Source organism: Amblyraja radiata, chromosome 28 (genome assembly GCF_010909765.2).
Source record: "Amblyraja radiata isolate CabotCenter1 chromosome 28, sAmbRad1.1.pri, whole genome shotgun sequence".
Taxonomy (NCBI): domain Eukaryota; kingdom Metazoa; phylum Chordata; class Chondrichthyes; order Rajiformes; family Rajidae; genus Amblyraja; species Amblyraja radiata.
This window is the reverse complement of record NC_045983.1, coordinates 29,904,408-29,927,445: the sequence shown is the minus strand read 5'-3', so window position 1 is coordinate 29,927,445 and position 23,038 is coordinate 29,904,408. Positions and strand designations below refer to the sequence as shown.

General features: G+C 43.7%; 2 protein-coding genes across 5 annotated transcripts in view; both read left to right on the top strand.

Annotated features, from left to right (window-relative positions):
* Positions 1-10,115, top strand: part of tmem248 (transmembrane protein 248) — a 31,256-nt gene extending 21,141 nt beyond the window's left edge. For 2 of the 3 annotated variants that reach the window (XM_033046186.1, XM_033046187.1), the window contains exons 5-7: positions 3,975-4,158; positions 6,630-6,871; positions 8,053-10,115. In XM_033046186.1, the coding sequence (XP_032902077.1) occupies positions 3,975-4,158; positions 6,630-6,857 (412 nt within the window). In that variant the 3' untranslated portion in view covers positions 6,858-6,871; positions 8,053-10,115. The remainder of the gene's footprint in view (positions 1-3,974; positions 4,159-6,629; positions 6,872-8,052) is intronic. The other variant, XM_033046188.1, reaches the window with a different exon arrangement.
* Positions 10,116-13,770: 3,655 nt separating this feature from the next.
* rph3al (rabphilin 3A like (without C2 domains)) overlaps positions 13,771-23,038 on the top strand; it is a 121,845-nt gene continuing 112,577 nt past the window's right edge. For both annotated transcript variants that reach the window (XM_033046184.1, XM_033046183.1), the window contains exon 1: positions 13,771-13,997. The gene's annotated coding sequence lies outside the window, so the exon portion shown is untranslated. The remainder of the gene's footprint in view (positions 13,998-23,038) is intronic.

Genomic DNA, 23,038 nt, shown 5'->3' with positions numbered 1-23,038 from the left:
TCCGGCAACCCCCATCTTTCTTATGTCTAATGAATATATTTGAGACAAATTCCTGTTGTTCATGTTTGGTTTTTTCAATTACTCCTTTCGTGAACAACCTTTGTATTTCAATTTTTGCTTTAGCTCTGTCTAATTTGGTAAGCATATAAGTTCTGTCCGGTGTATGTTGTACTGGAGGTTCTTGTATGTGTATAAACTCTATAAGATATCCCTTAATACTGCTAAGGATATACCTATCCACAGTTAACTTACACCATGCTTCCAAATGAAATTGCAACCTCCCTCCAAGTTCTGTGCTCCTTATTAATTTTTGAGGCACAGACCCACCTACCTCCATGGTTATCGGTGGTGTTACTTTCTTGGTCTTAACCGAGGTTGCGGAGGGCCTTGAGGTTGAAAGTGGGGTAAATGTTGAAGTGGAGGCTTCCGCATTTTCCATTGTGGGCGTCCCGGGCCAACCCCTAAAAAAGGACGCTGTTGTTGGTTTCCTCTGGCCTCTCTCCAATTTTTCGTACTATACATACTAGTACTTGCTTTTTTAGTCGTCCCATAAGGATGATACCGTTTTCCGACATATCCTTTGGTCGCTTTTATTAGGCCCAACGTTTTGGCCTCTTCCTCCAAATCTTTGACCTGTTTTGATAGGTCACCCCCAAACAACAAATTTTGAGGTTTTATGGCTTTCTGTTTGCACAGGATTGCAAATTTTGGGTCTAACGTTGGCTGAATAGCCCCTTTCCTGATGTTGTTCAGTTCAAATTGAACATTGCAAAACAGTGCTAAAGCGTCTTTCATGTCATTGGACATATCCACATTTTCCAGCCTACGGGCCAAAGCTGTTATACCCGCCGAGAGTCCTTTACTAGCATTCTGTATTTTTATATCCAGACTCCGAATATCCTGCCCCACGTGTCTCCAAATGCTTCGGTTCACCTTGGGTACATTCAGAGCCGCACAATTTCGCGGAGGTAAATGTCTTGCCCATACCTCAGCTAAGGTATCAGTTTTGAGGTGATGGGTCGTCATATAATCAATGCTGGCCGCCATCCTGGCCTCTAGGTCTTTTCCAGTTTCTTCTTGCTGGAAATATGTGTGCACCATGTCCAGCAACTGTGTTCCCTCATCCTCCATATGGGAACGTGGCTCTGACTCTTGTTCAGAGTCCGAGTCAGGCAGCCCTTGAACACCCTCTTCAGATGAGGATGATATGTCCAGCAGCCTTTTCTGGCCATGCTCTGAGGGACTTACACCTGTATGTGTGCGGCTTTTATCCATTTTCTGGAGCCTGACACTATGGAGATGTTCCTCCCACAACCGCTCCAGCCGACTTTCGTGCTCTCCCGCACTAGTCGCTCGCGGGTGTTTCTTTTTAGCCCACCGCTCCTGCCGACTTTCGTGCCCTCGGGCACTAGTCGCACGCGGTTTAAATCGCAACTCGTCGCCATGCCTACCGGCTCTGGTTGCTCCCGGCCGCTGCAAACGCCGTTTTTCGCCGTCCCGGTACTCCTCCAAACAGATAGATGACGGCCCCACATGCTGCAGCCACTCGTACTGTTTTCCGAGCTCTGCAGATGCGATCGCTGCCGGCTGCTCTATGCCCTGCAGCTGGTCATCATCACTGCTATACAAGTAAGTATTTACCGGCGATTTTTCGGGCTCACTTTCCCAGCGGTTCGTTTTGCGTTTCGCCTTCCCGCCCGGTCTAGAATTAGTTTTTCCCGGCGCGGGGTTTGAATCTGGCACAGCTGGCTCAACGCAAACTGCCTGTGCCGTCGGCTGCTGCTGCGGGTCCCCGGCACCTTTACCGCCGACATCCTGCAGCTTCTTCACAGCCTTTCTGCGTCCTCTATCCATTCCTAAAAAACGGTGAAAATGCAGAATCACTTACCTGCCGTCGACCGGCTTTTTAACTCTCCCGTTCAAGGGGACGTCCTCCCCAGGTCCGACACGTTCAATGCGTGTATGCGATATGACACGCATGCGCCGTAGGCGGGGTTCTTCACGAAGTCACTCACGTGACTCCGAAGTAAAATGTGGTCGAAGACGGTAAGACTGGTCGGAGAACTGGGAAGGGGGGGGATGGAGAGAGAGGAAAAGCAAGGGTTACTTGAAGGGGGGGGTGGCTGTTTGTTGGTTAGTTACCTGAAATTTGAGAATTCAATGTTCATACTTTTAGGTTGCAAGCTACCTGTGAAGTGCTGATCCTCCAGTATGCGTGTGGAGAACTGTTCCTACGCGGGTTTTTTCTCTCAACAGCTGTGCCCCTGTGAATTGACGATCTATAGGCATGGGAATTCTGGTTGTATTTAGGTTGAGAAGAAAGCGTTGTTGTTTTAATTAACTAGAAATGGCTATTGCATTAGTTGAGAAAGTTTTGTTATACCGGTAGAAATTACCTTGACAGTTTCCAAAGCAAATCTCCTTAAGTGCTTGTTCGTTATGAACCAACAGCCAGTGATCATAGTCATCGGTAAATCAGTTAAGTTCTCTGAGCTTAATAGTTGTTTGTTCATTATATAAAACGTTGGTGAGGCCACATTTAAAATATTTTATTCAGATTTGGTCACCATTTTATAGGAAAGATGGTTTCAAGCTTGAAAGGGTTCAGAAGATTTAGGCAGGATGGAGAAGGATTATCGTTCAGAACTAAAAGCCAGCAGTGATTGTGATATGGTTGTTAGAAAACTCAGTTTCAAGTATCAGAAGTGATTATAATCTAGATAAAATCGCATTTTAAATGGATATTTGATTTGAAACTTTTGCCTTTTTTGGCATAATCCAAAGAGTGCAAATTGAGTGATGCAGTACAGGGTGTCACGGTGGTGTAAGTAGCACACCTGTCTTATTGCTCCAATGACCTGGATACGATTCTGACCTCTGTCCGTATGGAATTACACGCTCTCCACGTGACTGTGGATTTCCCCTGGGTGTGTTGGTTTTCTAGCTCGTTTAATTAATTGGCTACTGTAAATTGCCCCAAGATGATAGGTGAGTGAGAGAGTTCTAATGGGCATGTGCGAAGGAATTGGTTGCAGGGAAAGATGTGGGAAGTTACTCCAGCATTTTGTGTCTATCTTCGGTGTAAACCAGCATCTGCATTTCCGTCTTACGCAAGATGTAGGAAGTGATGAGATTGCTTGAAGATTCAGTACAGACTAAAGCTCCTGTCCCACTTACGTGTCCTTGGCACGCTAATTACGCGACCTCGTGGTCGCGTTGAGGCGTGACGGTCCCGTGAGATTCGCCCGCGTCTTCATGCGCCCGCACAGCCGTCTGGAGTGCGTGACGTCATTTGAAGATGGACACAAAATGCAGGAGTAACTCAGCGGGACCGGCAGCATCTCTGGAGAGAAGGAATGGATGATTTTTCAGTTCGAGAATCTTCTTCAGTCTGAAAGAAGGGTCTTGACCCGAAACGTCATCCATTCCTTCTCTCCAGAGATGCTGCCGGTCCTGCTGAGTTACTCCAGCATTTTGTGTCTATCTTCAATTTTCTTGGCCCCGCTCTGGGAGTAGGAGTGGGGGCGGATCCCGATCCACAACGGCCGTGAGCCCCAGGCTGAGCTCGGCGATCGTTTGCCTGCTTCTGCTGCTGTTGGAGGTGAGACGTTGCGTCGCGCCAGGGTCTTGGGCCTGTCCCACTTTGGCCGTTAGTTACGCGACAGGCCGGTGGCGCGCGAAGATATAGTTCGGTACAAAATCCCGGAGCGCCACGCGATACCGCGCACAACTCCGTACCCCTCTGCGCTTCTCAGTGGGACAGGCCCCGCGCGCCCACATGATGCCCATGCCCCTCAACGCGACGACGAGGTCACGTAATTTGCGTGCCAAGGACACGTAAGTGGGACGGGCTTTATTTGGCGAATATCCTCCTCCGATGTTGTCTGGAAATATGACAGAAACATCAAGGTGATGAATGGTTGGTGTTCAAAGCAGATAGAACAATAAAATAATAAGACAATTGTGTTTCACAGCCAACCTCCACATTGCATTCCTGAAACTTACAGTAATGCCACCGTCTGGTACAAGATCTTCACCACAGCGAGAGATGCAAATACAAAATACTCGCAAGAATACAATCCATTTTGGTGTTACAAAGGAGCAATCGGGAAAGTTTATCATGCACTCAATCCTAAACTAACGGTCATCGTGCCAGATGTAAGTAATCATCACGCTCTTTGTTTGTAAAACTAAAGTTTCTAATTTTGTTCCACATCTGTTATTTTTTCCTTTTTGGGGCTACGATGACTCAAACTTTTTATACATTAATGTTACGTGAAATTCAATTTTTAATTTTACCTTTCAGTATTGTGTAAATTAAAAAATAGTCTATCTTATTAAGTTGCAGTTTTTGGTAAATTGTAAATTGGCTACACTACTTGACCACTGGACCAAAGCTAATCAGTAGACTGGAAATGTGATGTTTCTAGTTTATCGTATCAGATTCTGTTGAATACTTGCCCCTTCACAGTTTATTAGCTGTTCCAACCTTATTTATTCTTGCAGACATGGGTAATTGTACTTAATACGACGTATCAAAAAGCTGGAGTAACTCGGCGGGACAGGCAGCATCTCTGGAGAGAAGGAATGGGTCACGTTTTGTGTCGAGACCCTTCAGACTCGATCTGAAACGTCACCCATTGCTTCTCTCTAGAGATGCTGCCTGTCCCGCCGAGATACTCCAGCATTTTGTGTCTATCTTTGGTGTAAACCAGCATCTGCAGTTCCTTCATACTCAATATATATATATATATCATGTTGTTATTGCAGCTGTTGAGTCTGGTCTCAGTGGACTACGTGATATAAATTGACCTTTTTCATGTATAATAAATTTCCATTAAATGCACCACTCTATGAGTAATAGAATTAACTTGGCAGTAAGAGTTCTAAGAATACCAATCAAATTTATTGAGTCCATCTGCATCATATCAGGTTTTTCGGTAATTGATGTTGAGATACAATAATGTCAATTAGCGGTACCATTTTGTAGTAACGTGCATTTTCACTTGGCACAGCGTAACTTAAATGGTTATACCTCAACCTCTGGTCAGAGTTAATGGATTCATGGTTGGAGTGTATTGATGGCATTATATTCTCCAGTATGAAACTAGAATGGATCTGTCCACATGACAGCATTTGCTTATGTAGTCGTTTTTTAATTTGCTCAATCCTTGTGACTCTTGTAAAAAAAAGATTGAGCTTTTTTTGAAGGAAAGTTAAAGCAAGGTAGATGAGTATGAATGTTGATTCTTGGCTAATGAGTAAGGGAGCCCCAAAGATATTTATTACTACAGGATAAAGCACTCTAGTCTGACACCTTTGAGGCTGTACCATAGAAAATCCTGTCCACAAAAATTGCCCAAGATCATATTCCTCTGAGCAGGAGAACTGTTTTAAATTATACCCACTCATCAGGCCTCATAAGGGTTCTAAGAACTGTCGATAAATTAGAAACGTTATCGGCTGAGATCATAAATATTGCACTGGTAGGTTATCTACGTACTAGTTTAGATCATAGTTTTAGATCTTAGTTAGAATAGAATTAGTTAATTAAAATAAATCTGTATGGAGTTTAATCTGAGCAAGTATGGTATTGCTCTTCGGGAGGACAAATGCAAGGAAAAATTATACACGTAATGTCAAAACCCTTAACAGTATTGAAGTACAGAGAGGTCTCAGAGTCTGAGTTTACAGCGTTCTGAAAGTGGCAACACAAGTAGATAGAGTAGTAGAGAAGTGTATGGTATGCTTGCCTTCATTGGTCGGGCATTGAGTATAGGAGTGAGGACGTCATGTTGGAACTTTATAGGACTTTTGTTAGGCCACATTGGGAGTATAGTGTGCAGTTCTGGTCACCCCTTTACAGGAAGAATGTTGAGACTTTGGAGAGGTGGTGGAATAGTTTATCATAATGCTGTCTGGACTAGAAGGTAGACTTTGGGCAAACTTTGGATTGTTTTCTCTGCAGTATCGGAGATAAAATCTGTGCAGTGAGAGATTGGATATTAATTGAGCTATTAAAGAAACGTGTATTCTATGTAAGGCAAAGTTCAATGGTGTACAAACTGAGTTTATGTGCTAGTTTACAATGGTCAAGGGTTTATTAACCTGGTGACACATGTTTATTTACACACAAGGGACTGCAGATGCTGGACTTTTAAGTTAAAAAAAAAAACTGGAAAGCTGGAGGAACCCAGAGGGTCAGGCAGTATCTGTGGAGGGAAATGGATAGATGATGTTTCAGGGTTGGGACCCTCCTTCAGGCTGTCAGAAAAGCCAAGGGTTGTGATAATAGACTGCCTGAAAGGGTGAGGTCAGAAGATTCCAAGAACACTTTCAAAAGGGAATTGATTAAACCACTTGAAGAACTAAATTGCAGGGATATGGGGGAAATATTAGGCGAGTTAGATTAATTCCAATAGCAGTTCTTCCATGATTGACCAAATTCCTCTGTGTTATATCATTCAGTGGTTCACTTTAGTGAAAACTACAGTTAAATATGAACTGGAGCATCCAACAAAGCAAAATTACTTAAATATCAGGAAACCAGAGGACACAGAAAATGAAAAATATACCTTTGTGATTTTGTATTAATTTTGATCTTAAAAATGTATTGATTTTATTTACAGGATGACCGTTCACTCATTAATTTACATTTGATGCATACCAGTTATTTTCTGTTTGTAATGGTAATTACAATATTCTGCTATGCTGTCATCAAAGGGCGACCAGGGAAAGTGCGGCAAAACAATAGTGAATTCTGTCCAGAAAAGGTAACTTCTTCTTTTTCTGTGACTCGGACTGATTTAAAGAAAAATTGTACTCTGATCGTGATGCCTATTAAATACAGACACTAATGCAGTACATAATTGTGAGTATTAAATTATTCTCATTTTCCTAATTTAAAATGGTATATTGTAGCATTTACCTGGATCAACACTACAGACTTTTCAACTTAAAAGTTACTAGAGAGTATTCCAAGGGATAAGATATACATGTATTTAGATGGGCAAGGGCTGATCAGGGATAGTCAACATGGTTTTGTACATGGGAGGTCGCGTCTCTCGAGCCTGATTGAGTATTTTGAAGATGCGACCAAAAAGATCTATGACGGTAGATCTGTAGATGTTGTATATGTGGATTTCAGTAAGGTATTCAACAAGGTTCCGCATGGGGTAGGCTGTTCTGGAAGGTTAGATCGCATGGGAAAGATAGCTGGATGGATAGAAAATTGGCTTCATGGAAGGAAGCAGAGGGTAATGGTGGAAGGTTGCTTCTCGGACTGGAGGCCTGTGACTAGTGGTGCGCCTTGGGTGCTGGGGCCATTGCTGTTTGTCATCTACGTCAATGATTCGGATGAGAATGTACATGGCATGATTAGCAAGTTTGCAGATGAGACTAAAGTGGGAGATGTAGAAAGTGAAGATGGTTGTCAAAGATGACACCAGGATCTTGATCGGTTGGGCAGGTGGGCTGAGGATATGAGGGTTATGGGCCAAAAGCAGGCAAGTGGGATCAGTTTAGATGGGGCATGTTGGCCAGCGTGGGCAAGGTGGGCCGAAAGGTCTGTTCCACGCTGTATGACTTGATAGTTAAATGTCTCAGCCTAGAGTATAAATGTACTCATTTGAGCTGGTATTTAAATTATCTAACTATATGTATAACAGATTATTTGTTCAACGTATACATTGAACACCAGAAGTCCCCAAGTTTCATAGTATTATTAAAAATTCAAAATGTTTAAATATTAATATACTGAAAATGTTAATATGATATATTACTTAAGTGTTCCACTATCTGTACTGGACTTTGATAGCCAAATTTGAACATAAATTGGGGCTTAATTTCTAACCAAGAATTTGTGCAGTCAGGAGCATTACTCTTGCTTTCACACTGCCTAACTCTAATTGAACACAAATTACCCTGGAGTAAGGGGTGGCATTTAATGATAAAAACTGATAGAAACTGACCTCACAATGAATTGCTGCTGATCTATTTTTCTAATTTGTGTTGTTTTCACCATTGCAAATTATTTTTTAATTTTATTTTCAGGTTGCACTATCAGAAGCATGAAACAGCTTCATTTTTGAAAATGGACAGGTTGTAGCATTTGCACGTTAAGCCCAAGAGAATGGGTATTGACGCTTTGAATGCAGTATCCTGCAAAGTTGGTTCATTCCAACCAAAGACGTTTTAAGTGCCTGTACTTACTTTGTACATATTTGTAAGGATATATCCAAAAGAAATCCATCAATGCACTTCCGCCACAAGCTAACTGCAGTTTTATTTTACAACAAAATAAATCAAAAGTTTGTCTGCTGCCAGACCATGTGGGTGTATAGAAATGAGGTTCATGTAGATTAACCACGCAATCAGAAGCAAAATTTTTTTTTCTGTTAAAATTTACTAAACCCTTTTGAGGCTTTGATTTGCAAGAATACTTTCACTAAGGTTTTATCAAATATGTAAATAATATGTTGGAAATATGTGGTGTAGTGGTAAATACTGCATTTCTGACACCAATGGTCTGTTGAGTATTTGGAGTTGACGTGTATATGTGGTTCAGCACAATTATCTCTTGTTAATGCTTGACAGAAAAGTCATCATCTTTTGGAAATTTGAAGATTGATGTATAATATAAATGCATTTTGGTACTGCTTGAGCTTGCAGGAAAGGGATACAGAATATGGTGTGTATTTTACAATACTGCTGTCCAACAAAATTGCTTGCTTAGAATTGCCCAGCACTGGCTGTGGACTATGTATGGCTTGCAAGTGTGCGTGCAGTTTTGTTTCCGACCATCATCTAGTCAAAATGTATCGCATGTATAGTACTGTCAGCAAAATGATCCACAAAATTGCCTTAATTACCTTTTTCTATTGGCCTTTATGTCTTCTTGTCTGTAAATGTTGCAAAATCATTAATGTCCCCCTCCAGTACACAACTTTTTTTTTTTTTAATTCACATTGCTTAAATGGAGGTTATTGATTTATTTGAAGCAAGATGTTCCAAATAATAGTCACAAAATATATGGCTTCAGCCCCAGGAATAAAATAACCTATGCGATCCCAGTAGCACCTGAACTTGGCACACATTAAATATCGGTAACAGATTTCTAAAATTGGTTTTGCAGATTCTCAGTCTTTTAAACTACCGAGTTTCTAAAAAAATAATTGCTGTCTTGAACAGAACACAATGTAATCTGGTAAGTCGCAGGTGAAATGTGAATAAACAGCACCGACTTGGCTTGGTTATTGGCTTGGTTTCATATAGTTCCTTCCTGCCATTCATTAAGTTTTGAAATGAGCCCATGTTACTTGATGCACTGAACCTGACCCAAGTGGATTGTTTGTTCAGCCATTGATAACTCTATGGATCCAGATATGAGTGAGAAAGTTTTTCATTTAAAACGTGTGAACAAGTCTGTGTCATTGTGCACTTTTTGGACATTATTTTATTCTCCAAGCAAGTTTCTATGAATCTCTATTTCAGACTTACTGATGTTTGGCTTAGTTTGGAAAATCATTTTTTTTTGTCAGACAATTTTTTTAGATGGGTGTACGTTTGGTTGTGTTAGTGTGTAAGTATGCAGGGATCAAATAGTTAATCACCTGAGGTTACCTTGTAGAAAGGAACAAAATATCCTGGGAATGCATGCAAAATATGCAGGCATAAATTAGTGAATTTAAAATACATTTTAGTCCACCAGCCTTGACTGATGCTTCAGGTTGGCATGATAGATACTCCATGTCGTACATGTGGCACATCTTACTTTGGAGGTGACTTACTTTGTTTTTTGATGCCTTCTGATTCAAATTTAGGGATGTGCTGATTAAGAGCTATTGCTTAAACTAAGATTGATTGCCTATGTAAGTGTAATTTTTTTAACAGTCGCTATGTGGCCTCAAATCTCAGTTCATTGGCAAAGTGCCTGAGCACTAGTTAGGATACCCTGTAGTTTGTTTAGGAAGGAAAAGCTTTGTGACGTGTATTATTTGTTGCATGAATGTAATCATAGCACATTTATTTTATGACAATCTTTCTCATTTCTGGAATTACTGTGCTTTTGGTAAGATTTGCATTTGCTTTTGCTGAATAAAAGAATCCAATAATTACGTGTTGTATTTTCCTTAATTGGACTTCTTAATCCGGAGACCAATATAATGCATCTGTTTGTATGTTGTTACTTTGTGAAGTAAGCTGGTGCTTGCTGCTGACCGAGAAGAGGCAGCCTTCCAAAGATTCAGTCATCTCTTCCAACGGAGGAGAAGCAAATGGAATTTCATTGCTCAGTTTTGTGCAATGACAATAAACATATTCTATTCTATTCTATTCTATCATTTGCTGAGAGGCGTCAACTTGAAGAGATCCCTTGGCAACCAATTGTAATGAAATCATCAATCTGACTGAGCAACCCATCGCATTAAAGCGTTCCCACTGATGACAAACCACACCAACAGAAGCAGCACAATTTATACTGAATATTTGGCAAGTATGACAGGTGCAACATGGTAGACCTGTTGCCTCACATGCCAGAGACCCGGGATTGTTTCTGAGCTTGACGTATGTAGAGTTTGCATGTTTTCTCTCTGTGATCGCATGGGTTCCCACTGAGTGCTCCAGTTTCTTCCCACATCCCATAGACGCTTGGGTTTGTAGGTTAATAGACCTCAGTAAATTGTTCAAAGTGAAGAGAGTGGTTGCAAAAGTGGGATTACAGAATGTATACCTGGGGAAAATCAAGAACATGCAAAACCCACACAGCACCCAAGGTTAGAATCAAACCCAAGTCTCTGGTGCTGTGCGGCAGTAGTAGGAGCAGCAGTTTAAAAAAATAAATAAAGAGATGTTGCACAGAAACAGGCCAATAATATAAAGGAGGACAGTAAAGCTTCTTTAGGTATGTGAAGAGGAAAAAATTAGTTAAGACCAAAATTGGACCCTTGAAAACTGAAAAGAGCAAATTTATTATGGGGAACAAGGAAATGGCAGACGATTTGAACGGGTACTTTGGATCCGTCTTCACTAAGGAGGGCACAAACAATCTCCCTGATGTATTAGTGGCCAGAGGATCTCGGGTGACGGAGGAACTGAAGGAAATTCACATTAGGCAGGAAATGGTGCTGGGTAGACTGATGGGACTGAAGGCTGATAAATCCCCAGGGCCTGATGGTCTGCATCCCATGGTACTTGAGGAAGTGGCTCTAGAAATCGTGGACACATTGGTGATCATTTTCCAATGTTCTATAGATTCAGGATCAGTTCCTGTGGATTGGAGGGTAGCTAATGTTATCCCACTTTTAAGAAAGGCGGGAGAGAGAAAGCTGGGAATTGTAGACCAGTTAGCCTGGTGGTGGGGAAGATGCTGGAGTCAATTATAAAAGATGAAATAGCAGCACATTTGGATAGCAGTAACAGGATCGGTCTGAGTCAGCATGGATATACGAAGGGGAAATCATGCTTGACTAATCTTCTGGAATTTGAGGATGTAACCAGAAAAATGGACAAGGGAGAGCCAAGGGATGTAGTGTACCTGGACTTTCAGAAAGCATTTGATAAGGTCCCACATAGGAAATTAGTGGGCAAAATTAAAGCACATGGTATTGGGGGTAGGGTGCTGACATGGATAGAAAATTGGTTGGCAGACAGGAAACAAAGCAGTGATTAACAGGTCCCTTTCAGAATGGCAGGCAGTGACTAGTGGGATATCACAAGGCTTGGTGCTGGGACTGCAGCTATTTACAATATATATTAATGATTTAGATGAAGGGATTAAAAGTAACATTAGCAAATTTGCAGATGACACAAAGCTGGGTGGCAGTGTGAACTGTGAGGAGGATGCTCTGAGGATCTGTTTGAAGTTTGTTTGGTTGTTTGTCTTTTTGCACAATGTCCGCGAGCATTGCCACATTTGATTTCACTGCACATCTCGTATGTGTATGTGACGAATAAACTTGACTTGATCATATGTTCATCTGAATTCTCTGCAACCTCAGATCGTTTTCTCCTTATCAAAACTCCATTGCCTTGGCCTTAGAGGTATATATATACTCAACAACTAAATCTCTACAGATCTCTGGGGCGCAGAACCAAAGATTCATTACCTTCTGAGAGAAAAACAATTCAATAAACAATAGGTGCAGGAGTAGGCCATTCGGCCCTTTGAGCCAGCACCACCATTTACTGTGATAATCGCTGATCATCCACAATCGGTATCCCGTTCCTGCCTTCTCCCCATATCCCTTGACTCCGCTATCTTTAAGAGTTCTATCTAACTCTATCTTGAAAGCATCCAGAAAATTGGCCACCACTGCCTCTGAAGCAGAGAATTCCACAGATTAACAACTCTGTGTGAAAAAGTTTTTCCTCATCTCCGTTCTAAATGGCTTACTCCTTATCCTTAAACTGTGGCCCCTGGTTCTGGACTCCCCCAACATCGAGAACATGTTTCCTGTTTCTAGCGTCCAAACCCTTAATAATCTTCTATGTTTCAATAAGATCCCCTTATTGCTCCATTCAAAGTCAAAGTTAAAGTCAATTTTATTTGTCACATACACCCGAAGGCGCAGTGAAATGAATTTGCAACATATCAACATATGACAGTCCCGCCATCCCGGAAACTAACCTTGTGAATCTACGCTGCACTCCCTCAATAGCAAGAATGCCCTTCCTCAAATTTGGAGAACAAAACTGCACACAATACTCCAGGTACGGTCTCACTAGGGCCCTGTACAAATGCAGAAGGACCTCTTTGCTCCTATACTCCTCTTGTTATGAAGGCCAACATGCCATTCGCTTTCTTCACTGCCTGCTGTACCTGCATGCTTACTTTCAGTGACTGATGAACAATGACCCCCCAGATATCATTGTACTTCCCCGTTTCCCAATTTGACACCATTCAGATAATAATCTGCCTTCCTGTTTTTTGCCAACAAAGTGGATAACCTCACATTTATCCACATTAAACTGCATCTGCCCACTCACCCAACATCCTCCTCACAGTTCACACTGCCACCCAGCTTTGTGTCATCTGCACCCATCCCATTCCTCCCCACCCGCATCCTAAATGGGCACCCCTCTATTCTGAAACTCTGGCCCTTTTTCCCCTCGATGCCCCTTTGAAGAGAAACAGTCTCCCCCCGGGAGGGAGAGCTGCGTGGTCTGCTCTCCTTTTGAGCGGTTTCCCACAGGAGCCCAGGTGAGCTCACTTGCTCCCGCCCCAGGTGAGGCCAACACACCTGGCCGGCTGCACTAATGGGAGGAGAACGGCAGATGACGCACGCGAGGCTCCCGGGCGGTAACAACAACAACAACAACAACCATTTGCAGAAACCCCAGAGAAACATTACAATGTTTTACAATAAGAGCTAAAAACAAATGCAAATATTTTATTTTTTTAAAACGCGTGTTTTATACGGCGCAGAACTGGCGCGGGGAACGCAATGCATCTTGCAGCCTGGAGCAGTATTTGCAAGGAGGTTGCTATAAACATTTGCAAACACAGCAACAGTACAGCAACGGGGAGGAACCGCTGGTGCTGGACGGTTTACACCGAAGGTAGACACATAATGTCCCGCTGAGTCACTCCAGCGTTGTTGTGCCCATTCAGCTCTGCGGGACAAGTGTGGCGGCGGCGGCGGCAGGTGAGTGGCGCCGGGATAAAGTTCGCGGGGTGGATCTGACGCCTCCGTCCGTGGCCGCTCCCACAATGGGAAGTTTGTCCACAAAAATAAACTCCCACCCGGGGATGATGCATCCTCCCAGTGAAACAGGGAAGACAGACAGAGAGAGACAGACAGACAGAGAGTTCGGATCATTTACCGGGCGGTTGCGACCCCTTCCTTCCTTCCACCCCCTCGGCTCTCCCTTGCTCAACTCTCGCTTCAGCTCAGCAGTCAGATAATCCTCCCCGGGCACAGAGAGAGAGAGGGGGAGACTATCCAACATAAGGGAGACGTGTCATCTCGTCCCGTCCCGGCTCCGCCACCCTGTGTCCGGTAAGTGGCCCGTGTGGGTGTTTGTCGTGTTTGTGTCTCCCTTGCACTGGACTGCGGGTTGGGGTGGGAGTTGCGGCCGGCACGGTGTCAGGTATCCCGGGAGTTACTGCTGGCCGGCCTGCCTGCCTGCTCCGGCTCTTCCCACAAGAGGCCTGTCAATAGCAGTGAACTCAGCCCTGCGAGACGGGTCCCGAAGGCGGCCCGGTGTTTTAGTAGACTTGCTTTCCAGCCACCCTCTGCCTTGTCCTCGTTGTAAATCACGTCTTGCTGCCTGGACGGTTTAAATAGCAGAACTGAACATATTTTCCCCACTGTGATTGTACATTTATCAACTGGGCGCCTTCCTGCTCTTCTTGTTTAACTTTATTCTTTGTACCATTTTCCTTCCAATGCCAATGCAATTCCAATCCCTCCCCCATCCCCCCCCCCCAACCATGTCACCCCCGCTCTTCCCCACCCACATTACAGCCCTCTCTCCCCCCCACCCCCTGACCACCCACCACTCCTCCAACACCCACAACCCCCCCCCCCCACACATCGCCCCGTCCCCAGTCCACCCACCTGCCTTCCTCTGGCCCCAACTCCCACCCCTGCCGGGTGTTCACCATCCCCCCCGACCTCACCCTCTCCCACACCCAACGGTCTGTCCTCAGCAGAGGTCTTACCTTTGTCCCCCTCCGTCCCCATCTCAATGAGTTCCGCGCCCACCATGACTTGGAGCGCTTCTACCGTCGTCTCCGCCTCACAGCGCACTTCCATGGGAAGGAGTCCTCGCCCCCCAATGATGACCCTTTTTCCCGTCTCCAACGCACCCCCTCCTCGTGGAACCCCTCTCGTAAAGTCCCGGCTCTGGAACTCTTTATCCAGAACTGCCGCCGCGACGTCAACCGCCTCAACTTCCCCACTCCCCTGTCTCACTCTAATCTTTCCCCCTCTGAACGCACTGCCATTGAATCACTCCGCAAAAACCCAGATTGGGTTATCCAACCAGCCGACAAGGGAGGTGCCGTGGTAGTCTGGCGCGTCGATCTCTACAAAGCTGAGCCCACGCGCCAACTCTCGGACACCTCCTCCTACTTACCCTTGGACCATGACCCCACTGACGAGCACCAGGCCACCTTTTCTAGCACCATCACTGACTTCATCAATTCCCACGCCCTACCTGACCAAGCTTCCAACCTCATCGTTCCCCAGCCCCGCACGGCCCGTTTTTACCTTCTCCCCAAAATCCACAAACCCGGCTCTCCCGGCAGACCCATTGTCTCTGCGTGTTCGTGCCCCACCGAACTCATCTCCACATACCTTGACTCCATCCTATCCCCCTTGGTCAAATCCCTTCCCACCTATGTTCTAGACACCTCAGACACTCTCCGCCGCCTCCACGCATTCCACTCTCTGGGCCCTCACCCCCTCATCTTCACCATGGATGTCCGGTCACTCTACACCTCCATCCCCCACCAGGATGGCCTCGGAGCCCTCCGGTTCTTCCTCGACCAGAGGAGCAACCTATACCCAGCCACTGACACTCTCCTCCGCTTAGTGGAGTTGGCCCTCACCCTCAACAACTTTACATTTGACTCCTCCCATTTCCTCCAAACACAAGGCAAACTATGGGCACACGCATGGGCCCCAGCTACGCCTGCCTCTTTGTCGGGTACGTTGAACAATCCTTGTTCAATACGTACCAGGGCCCCATCCCCGACCTCTATCTCCGTTACATTGACGACTGCTTTGGGGCCACCTCCTGCACCTACACACAACTGACTGACTTCATCCACTTCACCACCAACTTCCATCCAGCACTCCAATACACCTGGACCATTTCCGACACTTCCCTACCATTCCTTGACCTCACCATCTCCATCGCAGGGGACAGACTCCTGACCGACATACATTACAAACCCACTGACTCACATGGCTATCTGGACTACACGTCTTCCCACCCTGCCCTCTGTAAAGACTCCATCCCCTACTCCCAATTCCTCCGCCTACGCCGCATCTGTTCCCAGGATGAGACATTCCATACCAGGGCATCGGAAATGTCCTCGTTCTTCGGGGAACGGGGATTCCCCTCCGCCACCATAGATGAAGCTCACACCAGGGTCTCATCCATACCCCGTAACACTGCTCTCTCTCCCCATCCCCGCACTCGCAACAAGGGCAGAGTCCCTCTGGTCCTCACCTTTCACCCCACCAGCCGGCAAATACAACACATAATCCTCCGCCATTTCCGCCACCTCCAACGTGACCCCACCACTCGCCACATCTTCCCATCTCCCCCCATGTCTGCCTTCCGCAACGACCGCTCCCTCCGCAACTCCCTCGTCAATTCTTCCCTTCCCTCCCACACCACCCCCTCCCCGGGCACTTTCCGTTGCAACCGCAAGAAATGCAACACCTGTCCCTTCACCTCCCCCCTCGACTCCATTCAAGGACCCAAGCAGTCGTTCCAGGTGCGACAAAGGTTCACCTGTATCTCCTCCAACCTCATCTACTGCATCCGCTGCTCTAGATGTCAGCTGATTTACATCGGGGAGACTAAGCGGAGGTTGGGCGATCGTTTCGCCGAACACCTCCGCTCAGTCCGCAATAACCTACCTGAACTCCCGGTGGCTCAGCACTTCAACTCCCCCTCCCATTCCCAATCCGACCTCTCTGTCCTGGGTCTCCTCCATTGCCAGAGTGAGCAACAGCGGAAATTGGAGGAACAGCACCTCATATTCCGCCTGGGGACCTTGCGTCCGGATGGCATTAACATTGAAGTCTCCCAATTTTGCTAGCCCTTGCTGTCTTCTCCCCTTCCTTAACCCTCTAGCTGTCTCCTCCCACCCTCCCATCCGCCCGCCCTCGGGCTCCTCCTCCTCCTCCCCTTTTCCTTCCTTCTCCCCCCCACCCCCCATCAGTCTGAAGAAGGGTTTCGGCCCGAAACGTCGCCTATTTCCTTCGCTCCATAGATGCTGCTGCACCCGCTGAGTTTCTCCAGCAATTTTGTGTACCTTTGTAAATACCCTTCTCGTGTACTGCATGCCAACTCCCAAATACAGTGTATTTCATGAGCGTTTGATGTTGATTGCAAGATTCTTATCTCCCTCTGGTCTCTGTGGCAACCAGTTGCTTTTGTGTTTCAGCGATTCTACATCTCAAATGCTCTGGCATTGATTATGACCAGGGTTAATAACATGATCACGCACAAGCTGGCATTTCCTGATTTCAATGTTTCGCTTTGCAAATTGTCTTATGGCCTTTGAACAGCTACTCAGAGGAGTTGTGGATGTGGGAGGAAACATAGAGGGTTTGTTGTTCTGAACGTTATTCCAGATTGTAGATATGACATGTCAAAATAGATTACTTTTCTAAACGGAAGCTGCTCCTTTTTAATGCTCAATACTAACAGGAGAGAAAAGATAGACAAAGTGGAGTAACTCAGCGGGTCGGGCAGCATCTTTGGAGAAAAACAATAGGTGACCTTTTGGGTTGGGACCCTTCTATAATGTCTCTGGTTTAAGCCTGGTTTGCCTGTTGTCAGGCAACTGAATCATCCTACCCCATCTACCTCTTTGATGCCCCTCGGACTATCCTTGCTTGCTGGCTTTACCTTGCACTAAATGTTATTCCCTTATCATGTATCTATGCACTGTATATGGTTTGATTGTAATCATGTATTGTCTTTCTGCTGACTGGTTAGCACGCAACAAAAAGCTTTTCACTGTACCTCGGTAGTCGTGACAATAGACTAAACTGAATTGAAGCCCTGCTGGTTCTAGGTTCAAGTCTTTGTCGACATTTGTTCCAACTGGCTGAAACAAACCATCGTATTACTCCAATGAGTGTGTTTCAAGAACACAAACACTTCCTAAACTTTCAATTACCTTAACTTGCAGAATTATGGACGTTGAACCCAAAATGGGGAGAATGGGGTTAGGAAGGAGAGGGAGATCAGCCATGATGGAATGGAGCAGTAGACGACAGGCCGAATGGCCTAATTTTGCTCCTATCACATATGAACACCTGCAGGTTCAGGCTGAACACCTTCGCTCAGCCCACCTGAACCTACCTGCTCTCCCAGTTGCTAAACACTTTAATTCGCCTTCCCATTCCCACACTGACCTTTCCATCCTGGGTCTCCTCCATTGTTAGAGTGAGGCTAAACGTAAATTGGAGGAACAGCATCTCGTATTTCACTTGGGCAGCTTACAGCCCAGCGGTATGAATATTGATTTCTCTAACTACGGTATTCCCTCTCTCTCTCTCTCTCTCTCTCTCTCTCTCTCTCTCTATATATATATATATATATCCCTCCCCCACCCAAGTCACACCAGCTTCTCATTTTCACCCAACAACCAGCTAACAATGGCCTCTTTTTATCATCGTAACGTTTTTGCATATCTTTCATTCATTGTTCTTTATCTCTCTACATCATCATCTATATCTCTCATCTCCCTTTCCCCTGACTAGTCTGAAGAAGGGTCTCGACCCAAAACATCACCCATTCCTTCTTTCGAGAGATGCTGCCTGTCCCGCTGAGATACTCCAGCATTTTGTGTCTATCTTCGGTTTAAACCAGCAGCTGCAGTTCCTTCCCGAACATCAAATGCTCCCTCCACCACCTGCCCTATTTCCTTCTCAAAGAATACTGCACTTTGTTAGCTCTAGTTAGTTCGTATAAACTGCTATATTATTGTTTATTGCATATTTATTTGCTGTGTTATTGGGCCTGTAAAACTGCAGCAAGTAAAGCATTAATTGTTTCATTCTTGGTGCAAGTGACTATGAACCACCCCTGACTTGATTGTTCCTCATAGGACTCTTTACATTAAAACTGAGATTGATAGGTTCTTGATTAGTAATGGTGCCAAAGGTAACAGGGGGGAAAAGGCAGGTGAATGGGATTGAGAGGGAAAAAAATAGATGGGTCGTGATTGAATGGCGAAACAGACTCATTGGGCCAAATGGTCTAATTTGGGTGTCATGTCTTATGATAATCAGTGGCGTAACTCCTCGTTTTCTTTTCCACTCTTCTGTGTCACATCTGAAACTTATATAATCCAGAACATGAAGCTGCCAGTCCTGCCCTTCTCTCGACCACATTTCCATAATTGCAATGACATCTTAATTCTAGCCGTGCTGCAGGTTGGGAGCAAGTGTTATTCTGGAGAAGACATTTGCCAAAGGTCAGATGATTAATGACAACAATCTTGAGCTGAATGTGTAAATACCCATTATCTTATGAAAGTGCCAGACCCATTAGCCGCAATGAACAACATGACACTAATATGCAAAATCTGCAGGTGATAATGTTGTCCATCGGAAGGAATTGATTGCAAATCTGTGGTTGGGTAGCTATGCAATGGAATACTTTATTGTCACATTTGACAAGGCACAGTGAAATTCTTTGCTTGCACACCCGAGGCATGCAAATAATCGCTACAAATGGTGCTGACGAAGTTACAAAGATACCAGATAAAGAAGAAATTCATGTGATTTGGTTTTGGCTTTAGTGTTTTTATCCCTTGACAAATAAAGTGGATTGAACAAAAGGCAAATGTCAGCAGGATACAGGAAAACTGATAAATCGCTAACTAATTATTTAGAAATCACAATAGTTCATTATCTGGGTCACCACGTGACATTTCCCGTGCTTCCTTTAAACTCACTGGGTTTTGTTTACTGCGTTCCCTTGAATCTCCCCAGGGTCCCGTTTCATGTGCTCCCTCAGAACCTGATGAGTTAATTCAGGAAAATGTATACTACTGTGCAACATCTTAAAAATAAGTTAAAAGCGTGTTGGGGAATTACATCCAATAGTCCAGAAAATCTGTGGTCTGGCACCATCGATATCCCAAACATGCTGGATTAATGGAATTTTACTGTTTTTAGGTACAGCATTCAAAGGTAGAGATTTCTAAATCCTTTTGCATTAAATGGAATAATTTGTATGTCTTTGTGTATTAAAAAAAAAAAATGATAAAGGAGGTGACAATGGAATATAAGAAACTAATAATGGAACTATTACAGGTAAATAAAGAGAAAGAGGAACACTAATAACAATTGGTTCTATGGAATCAGTGAATTAATATTTGGGCACTTGGAAGTGGCAGTATCGTAAATTAATATTTTGTGACTTCACGGCAGAAGCAACTGAAATTGCACAAAGTAATAAACAATTAAGGGGCACAATTGAGTGAGGAATTTTTAAGTGAAAAATGTTCTAGACAAACACGTAGGATTATGAACTGACATATCCTATAAATATTGATATTCAGAAATTATCTCCGTATCCTTGTACAAAAAATGAAATTAGCATGCAGGCAGAGGAAGTAATTAAAAAGACAAATGAAATGTTGACCTTAATGGCAAAGGAAATTACCACAATAGGGCTTGACTGGGGTATTGCACACAGCTTTAGTTTTAGTTAACCAACAAAGATATTTTTGGCTTAGAAGTAGTGCCATGAAGGTTAGTTTTGGGTTGAGGTGGCTGTCCTAGGAGATAAAGCTGAGCAAAGTATGCCTGTGTTCTTTGGAGTTTAAAACAAGGGGAAATGATCTAATTGAAAAAAATTCCAACAGATCTTGACAGGGTGGATGCTGTGAGTTTGTTTCCCTGGTGTTCCAGAACTAGGAGGTATAGTCTCTAGATATGGGGATGACACATAATTGAGGTGAGAAGGGATTTCTTCTCCCAACATGCTGCAAAGTTTGAGAATTCGGAAACATTTTCGTCAGATGTGAGATGTTGCAGAACTCCTGAAAGTTTATCATCAGGCGCACTTGTTAATCCGGGATGTGATCTAGTCATATGACAATAAAACACTCGTCATTCTCTTGACCCTTGATCTGGTACGACCAATGTGTTGGAAGGAACTGCAGATGCTGGTTTAAATCAAAGCTAGATACAATATGTTGAAGTAACTCAGCGGGACAGGCAGAATCTCTGGAGAGAAGGAATGGGTGACGTTTCGGGTCGAGACCCAGTTCTTCAGACTTCTTCTGGTACTACCAAGTTGGATTACTGGAGTTTTTCTGAAGAAACAATTTTAATATACAGGGCAATCAAAAGGTATCAAGAAGGAAACTTTTGGAGCCAAGGATCAGATCAACTAAGGTTTTATTGAATATCGGAGTAGTTTGGAGAGACCCTGTAGCCTGCTTTAGGTTCCTATTTATTGTGTCCTTGTGTGTTGTGGATTGTATACATTTTGTCCATTGTTAAACATACTTATAGTAATTGCCATTAATTTTAAAGAGAGTCTTCAATCATAATTTAGTGTCATTATGTTAATATAAAGCGCACTACTCTCCAGAATTTTCCAAAAATGAGAAATGTTTATTTACATTATCCACATAAAAAAGAATACTATTGTAAAGGGCTCAAAAGATGATGAACCCAACTATTGTAGAACTGGTTGAGGTGTGATGCCTTAATTAAACTGATGGATGGGGCAAAAGAGACGATTAAAAATGCCATGGTAACAGTGAAAAATTAGCCATTATCAAGTAGAGTTCCTCCAGAGTTATTGATCGCATTTTGCTTTTAACAAAGATGTTTTGTACTCTATTGCTGTTATCATCCAATTATTCTAATGGCAAAATAGCCTTTATTGCTTTCCTGGAACCCACTTCTTCCTCAAAGTCATTGCTAAGTGAGTTTTCGTAAAGTAACATGCTATGATTGCAGCGATCCGCAGCTTTCCCGTAGGCACTTGTTGTTGATATGTATTTATTTGTAGCTGGTGGATTATTTGCACCATATGTTGACCGTGTAGGGGAGTCCCAACAACAATTCCAAAAATGTTCAACATTGTTGTAAGATGAGATGGGTATCGTCGGAACTGAGAATATTTCTCTTTCAAATCTGTAGTAAGACTTTTTGGAAGCTCCTGTTACTTCACTTTCAGAAAACATTATACTGAGGGAGTTCTCTTGGAGATCTCTGGGGTTGAATGCAGATGAGGCACATGTAAAAGCCATTCGACTATGGAAATTTGCCTTTACAGGATTCGCATCACTATCCAAATATATGAAATAAAATTTGGTCTTTCAGAATTAAAGTGGGGGGAAAAATTAATATAAATTGATTAAAAAAAAACCCGACCATAATGTGAAAGAAACTTGTTGAATTGTAAAGTTTTCAAAGTGCATTTCTTGACACATGCGCTGATCATGTGGCCTTTTCTTTGGTTCAGTAAGTTCCTTCTGAAGAATGGTCTCGATCCGAAATGTCACCCATTCCTTCTCTCCAGAGATGCTGGCTGTCCCGCTGACTTAGTCCAGTCTATCTTCGGTTTAAACCTGCATTTGCAGTTCATTTTAATTTCTAGCAGTTTTATTCCCCCACGCACATTCTTTTATTATTTGCCCTCAAGGTGTCGGAAGCAGGGCCAGGAGGTTTAAGTGCAAGTTGTAAACCTCAAACGACCGCATAAGGGGATTTTATAGGTAAAATGTGATATTATTAACAGAGGTTTGATACTGGCGAAGCGCTTTGTGCAATAACTAAAGCCATCGGACTTGGAAGCTGCTTTTTAATAGTGCCTTGTGATTTAATGCAAATGTTGCCCATAGATCCCTCAGTTCCCATCCTCTCTTTATGGGAACTGAGTGATCTGTGGGACATTTTTGCATTATGCCTATCAATATGCCTATCAAAATATAATTGCATGCATTTTTCTGCATTGAATTTCACCTTCCATGTCCATCCATCTGCATTCTCTTGAATGCCTCGCACCAATCTTTTTGTGTTTCTCTGTGCTCTTGTGCGGTTTGCACATTTTGAAATTGGTCTTCCACACCCACTTTTGAGTCGTTAGCATATCTTAAGAAAATCGAGGGTGAGAGTTTGAATCATAAACATTCTCGCCACCAATGACACGAGCAAATTATCTCATCGATGGAGAATTGAGGATTTATAAAATAAAACATGCCTTAAACATTATATAGAAACGAGAAACTGCAGCTGCTTGCTTGCTTACAAGAAAAAAACTCAAGTACCTCAGCAGAACAGGGAGCATCTCTGGAGAACATGGATAGGTGACGTTTCGG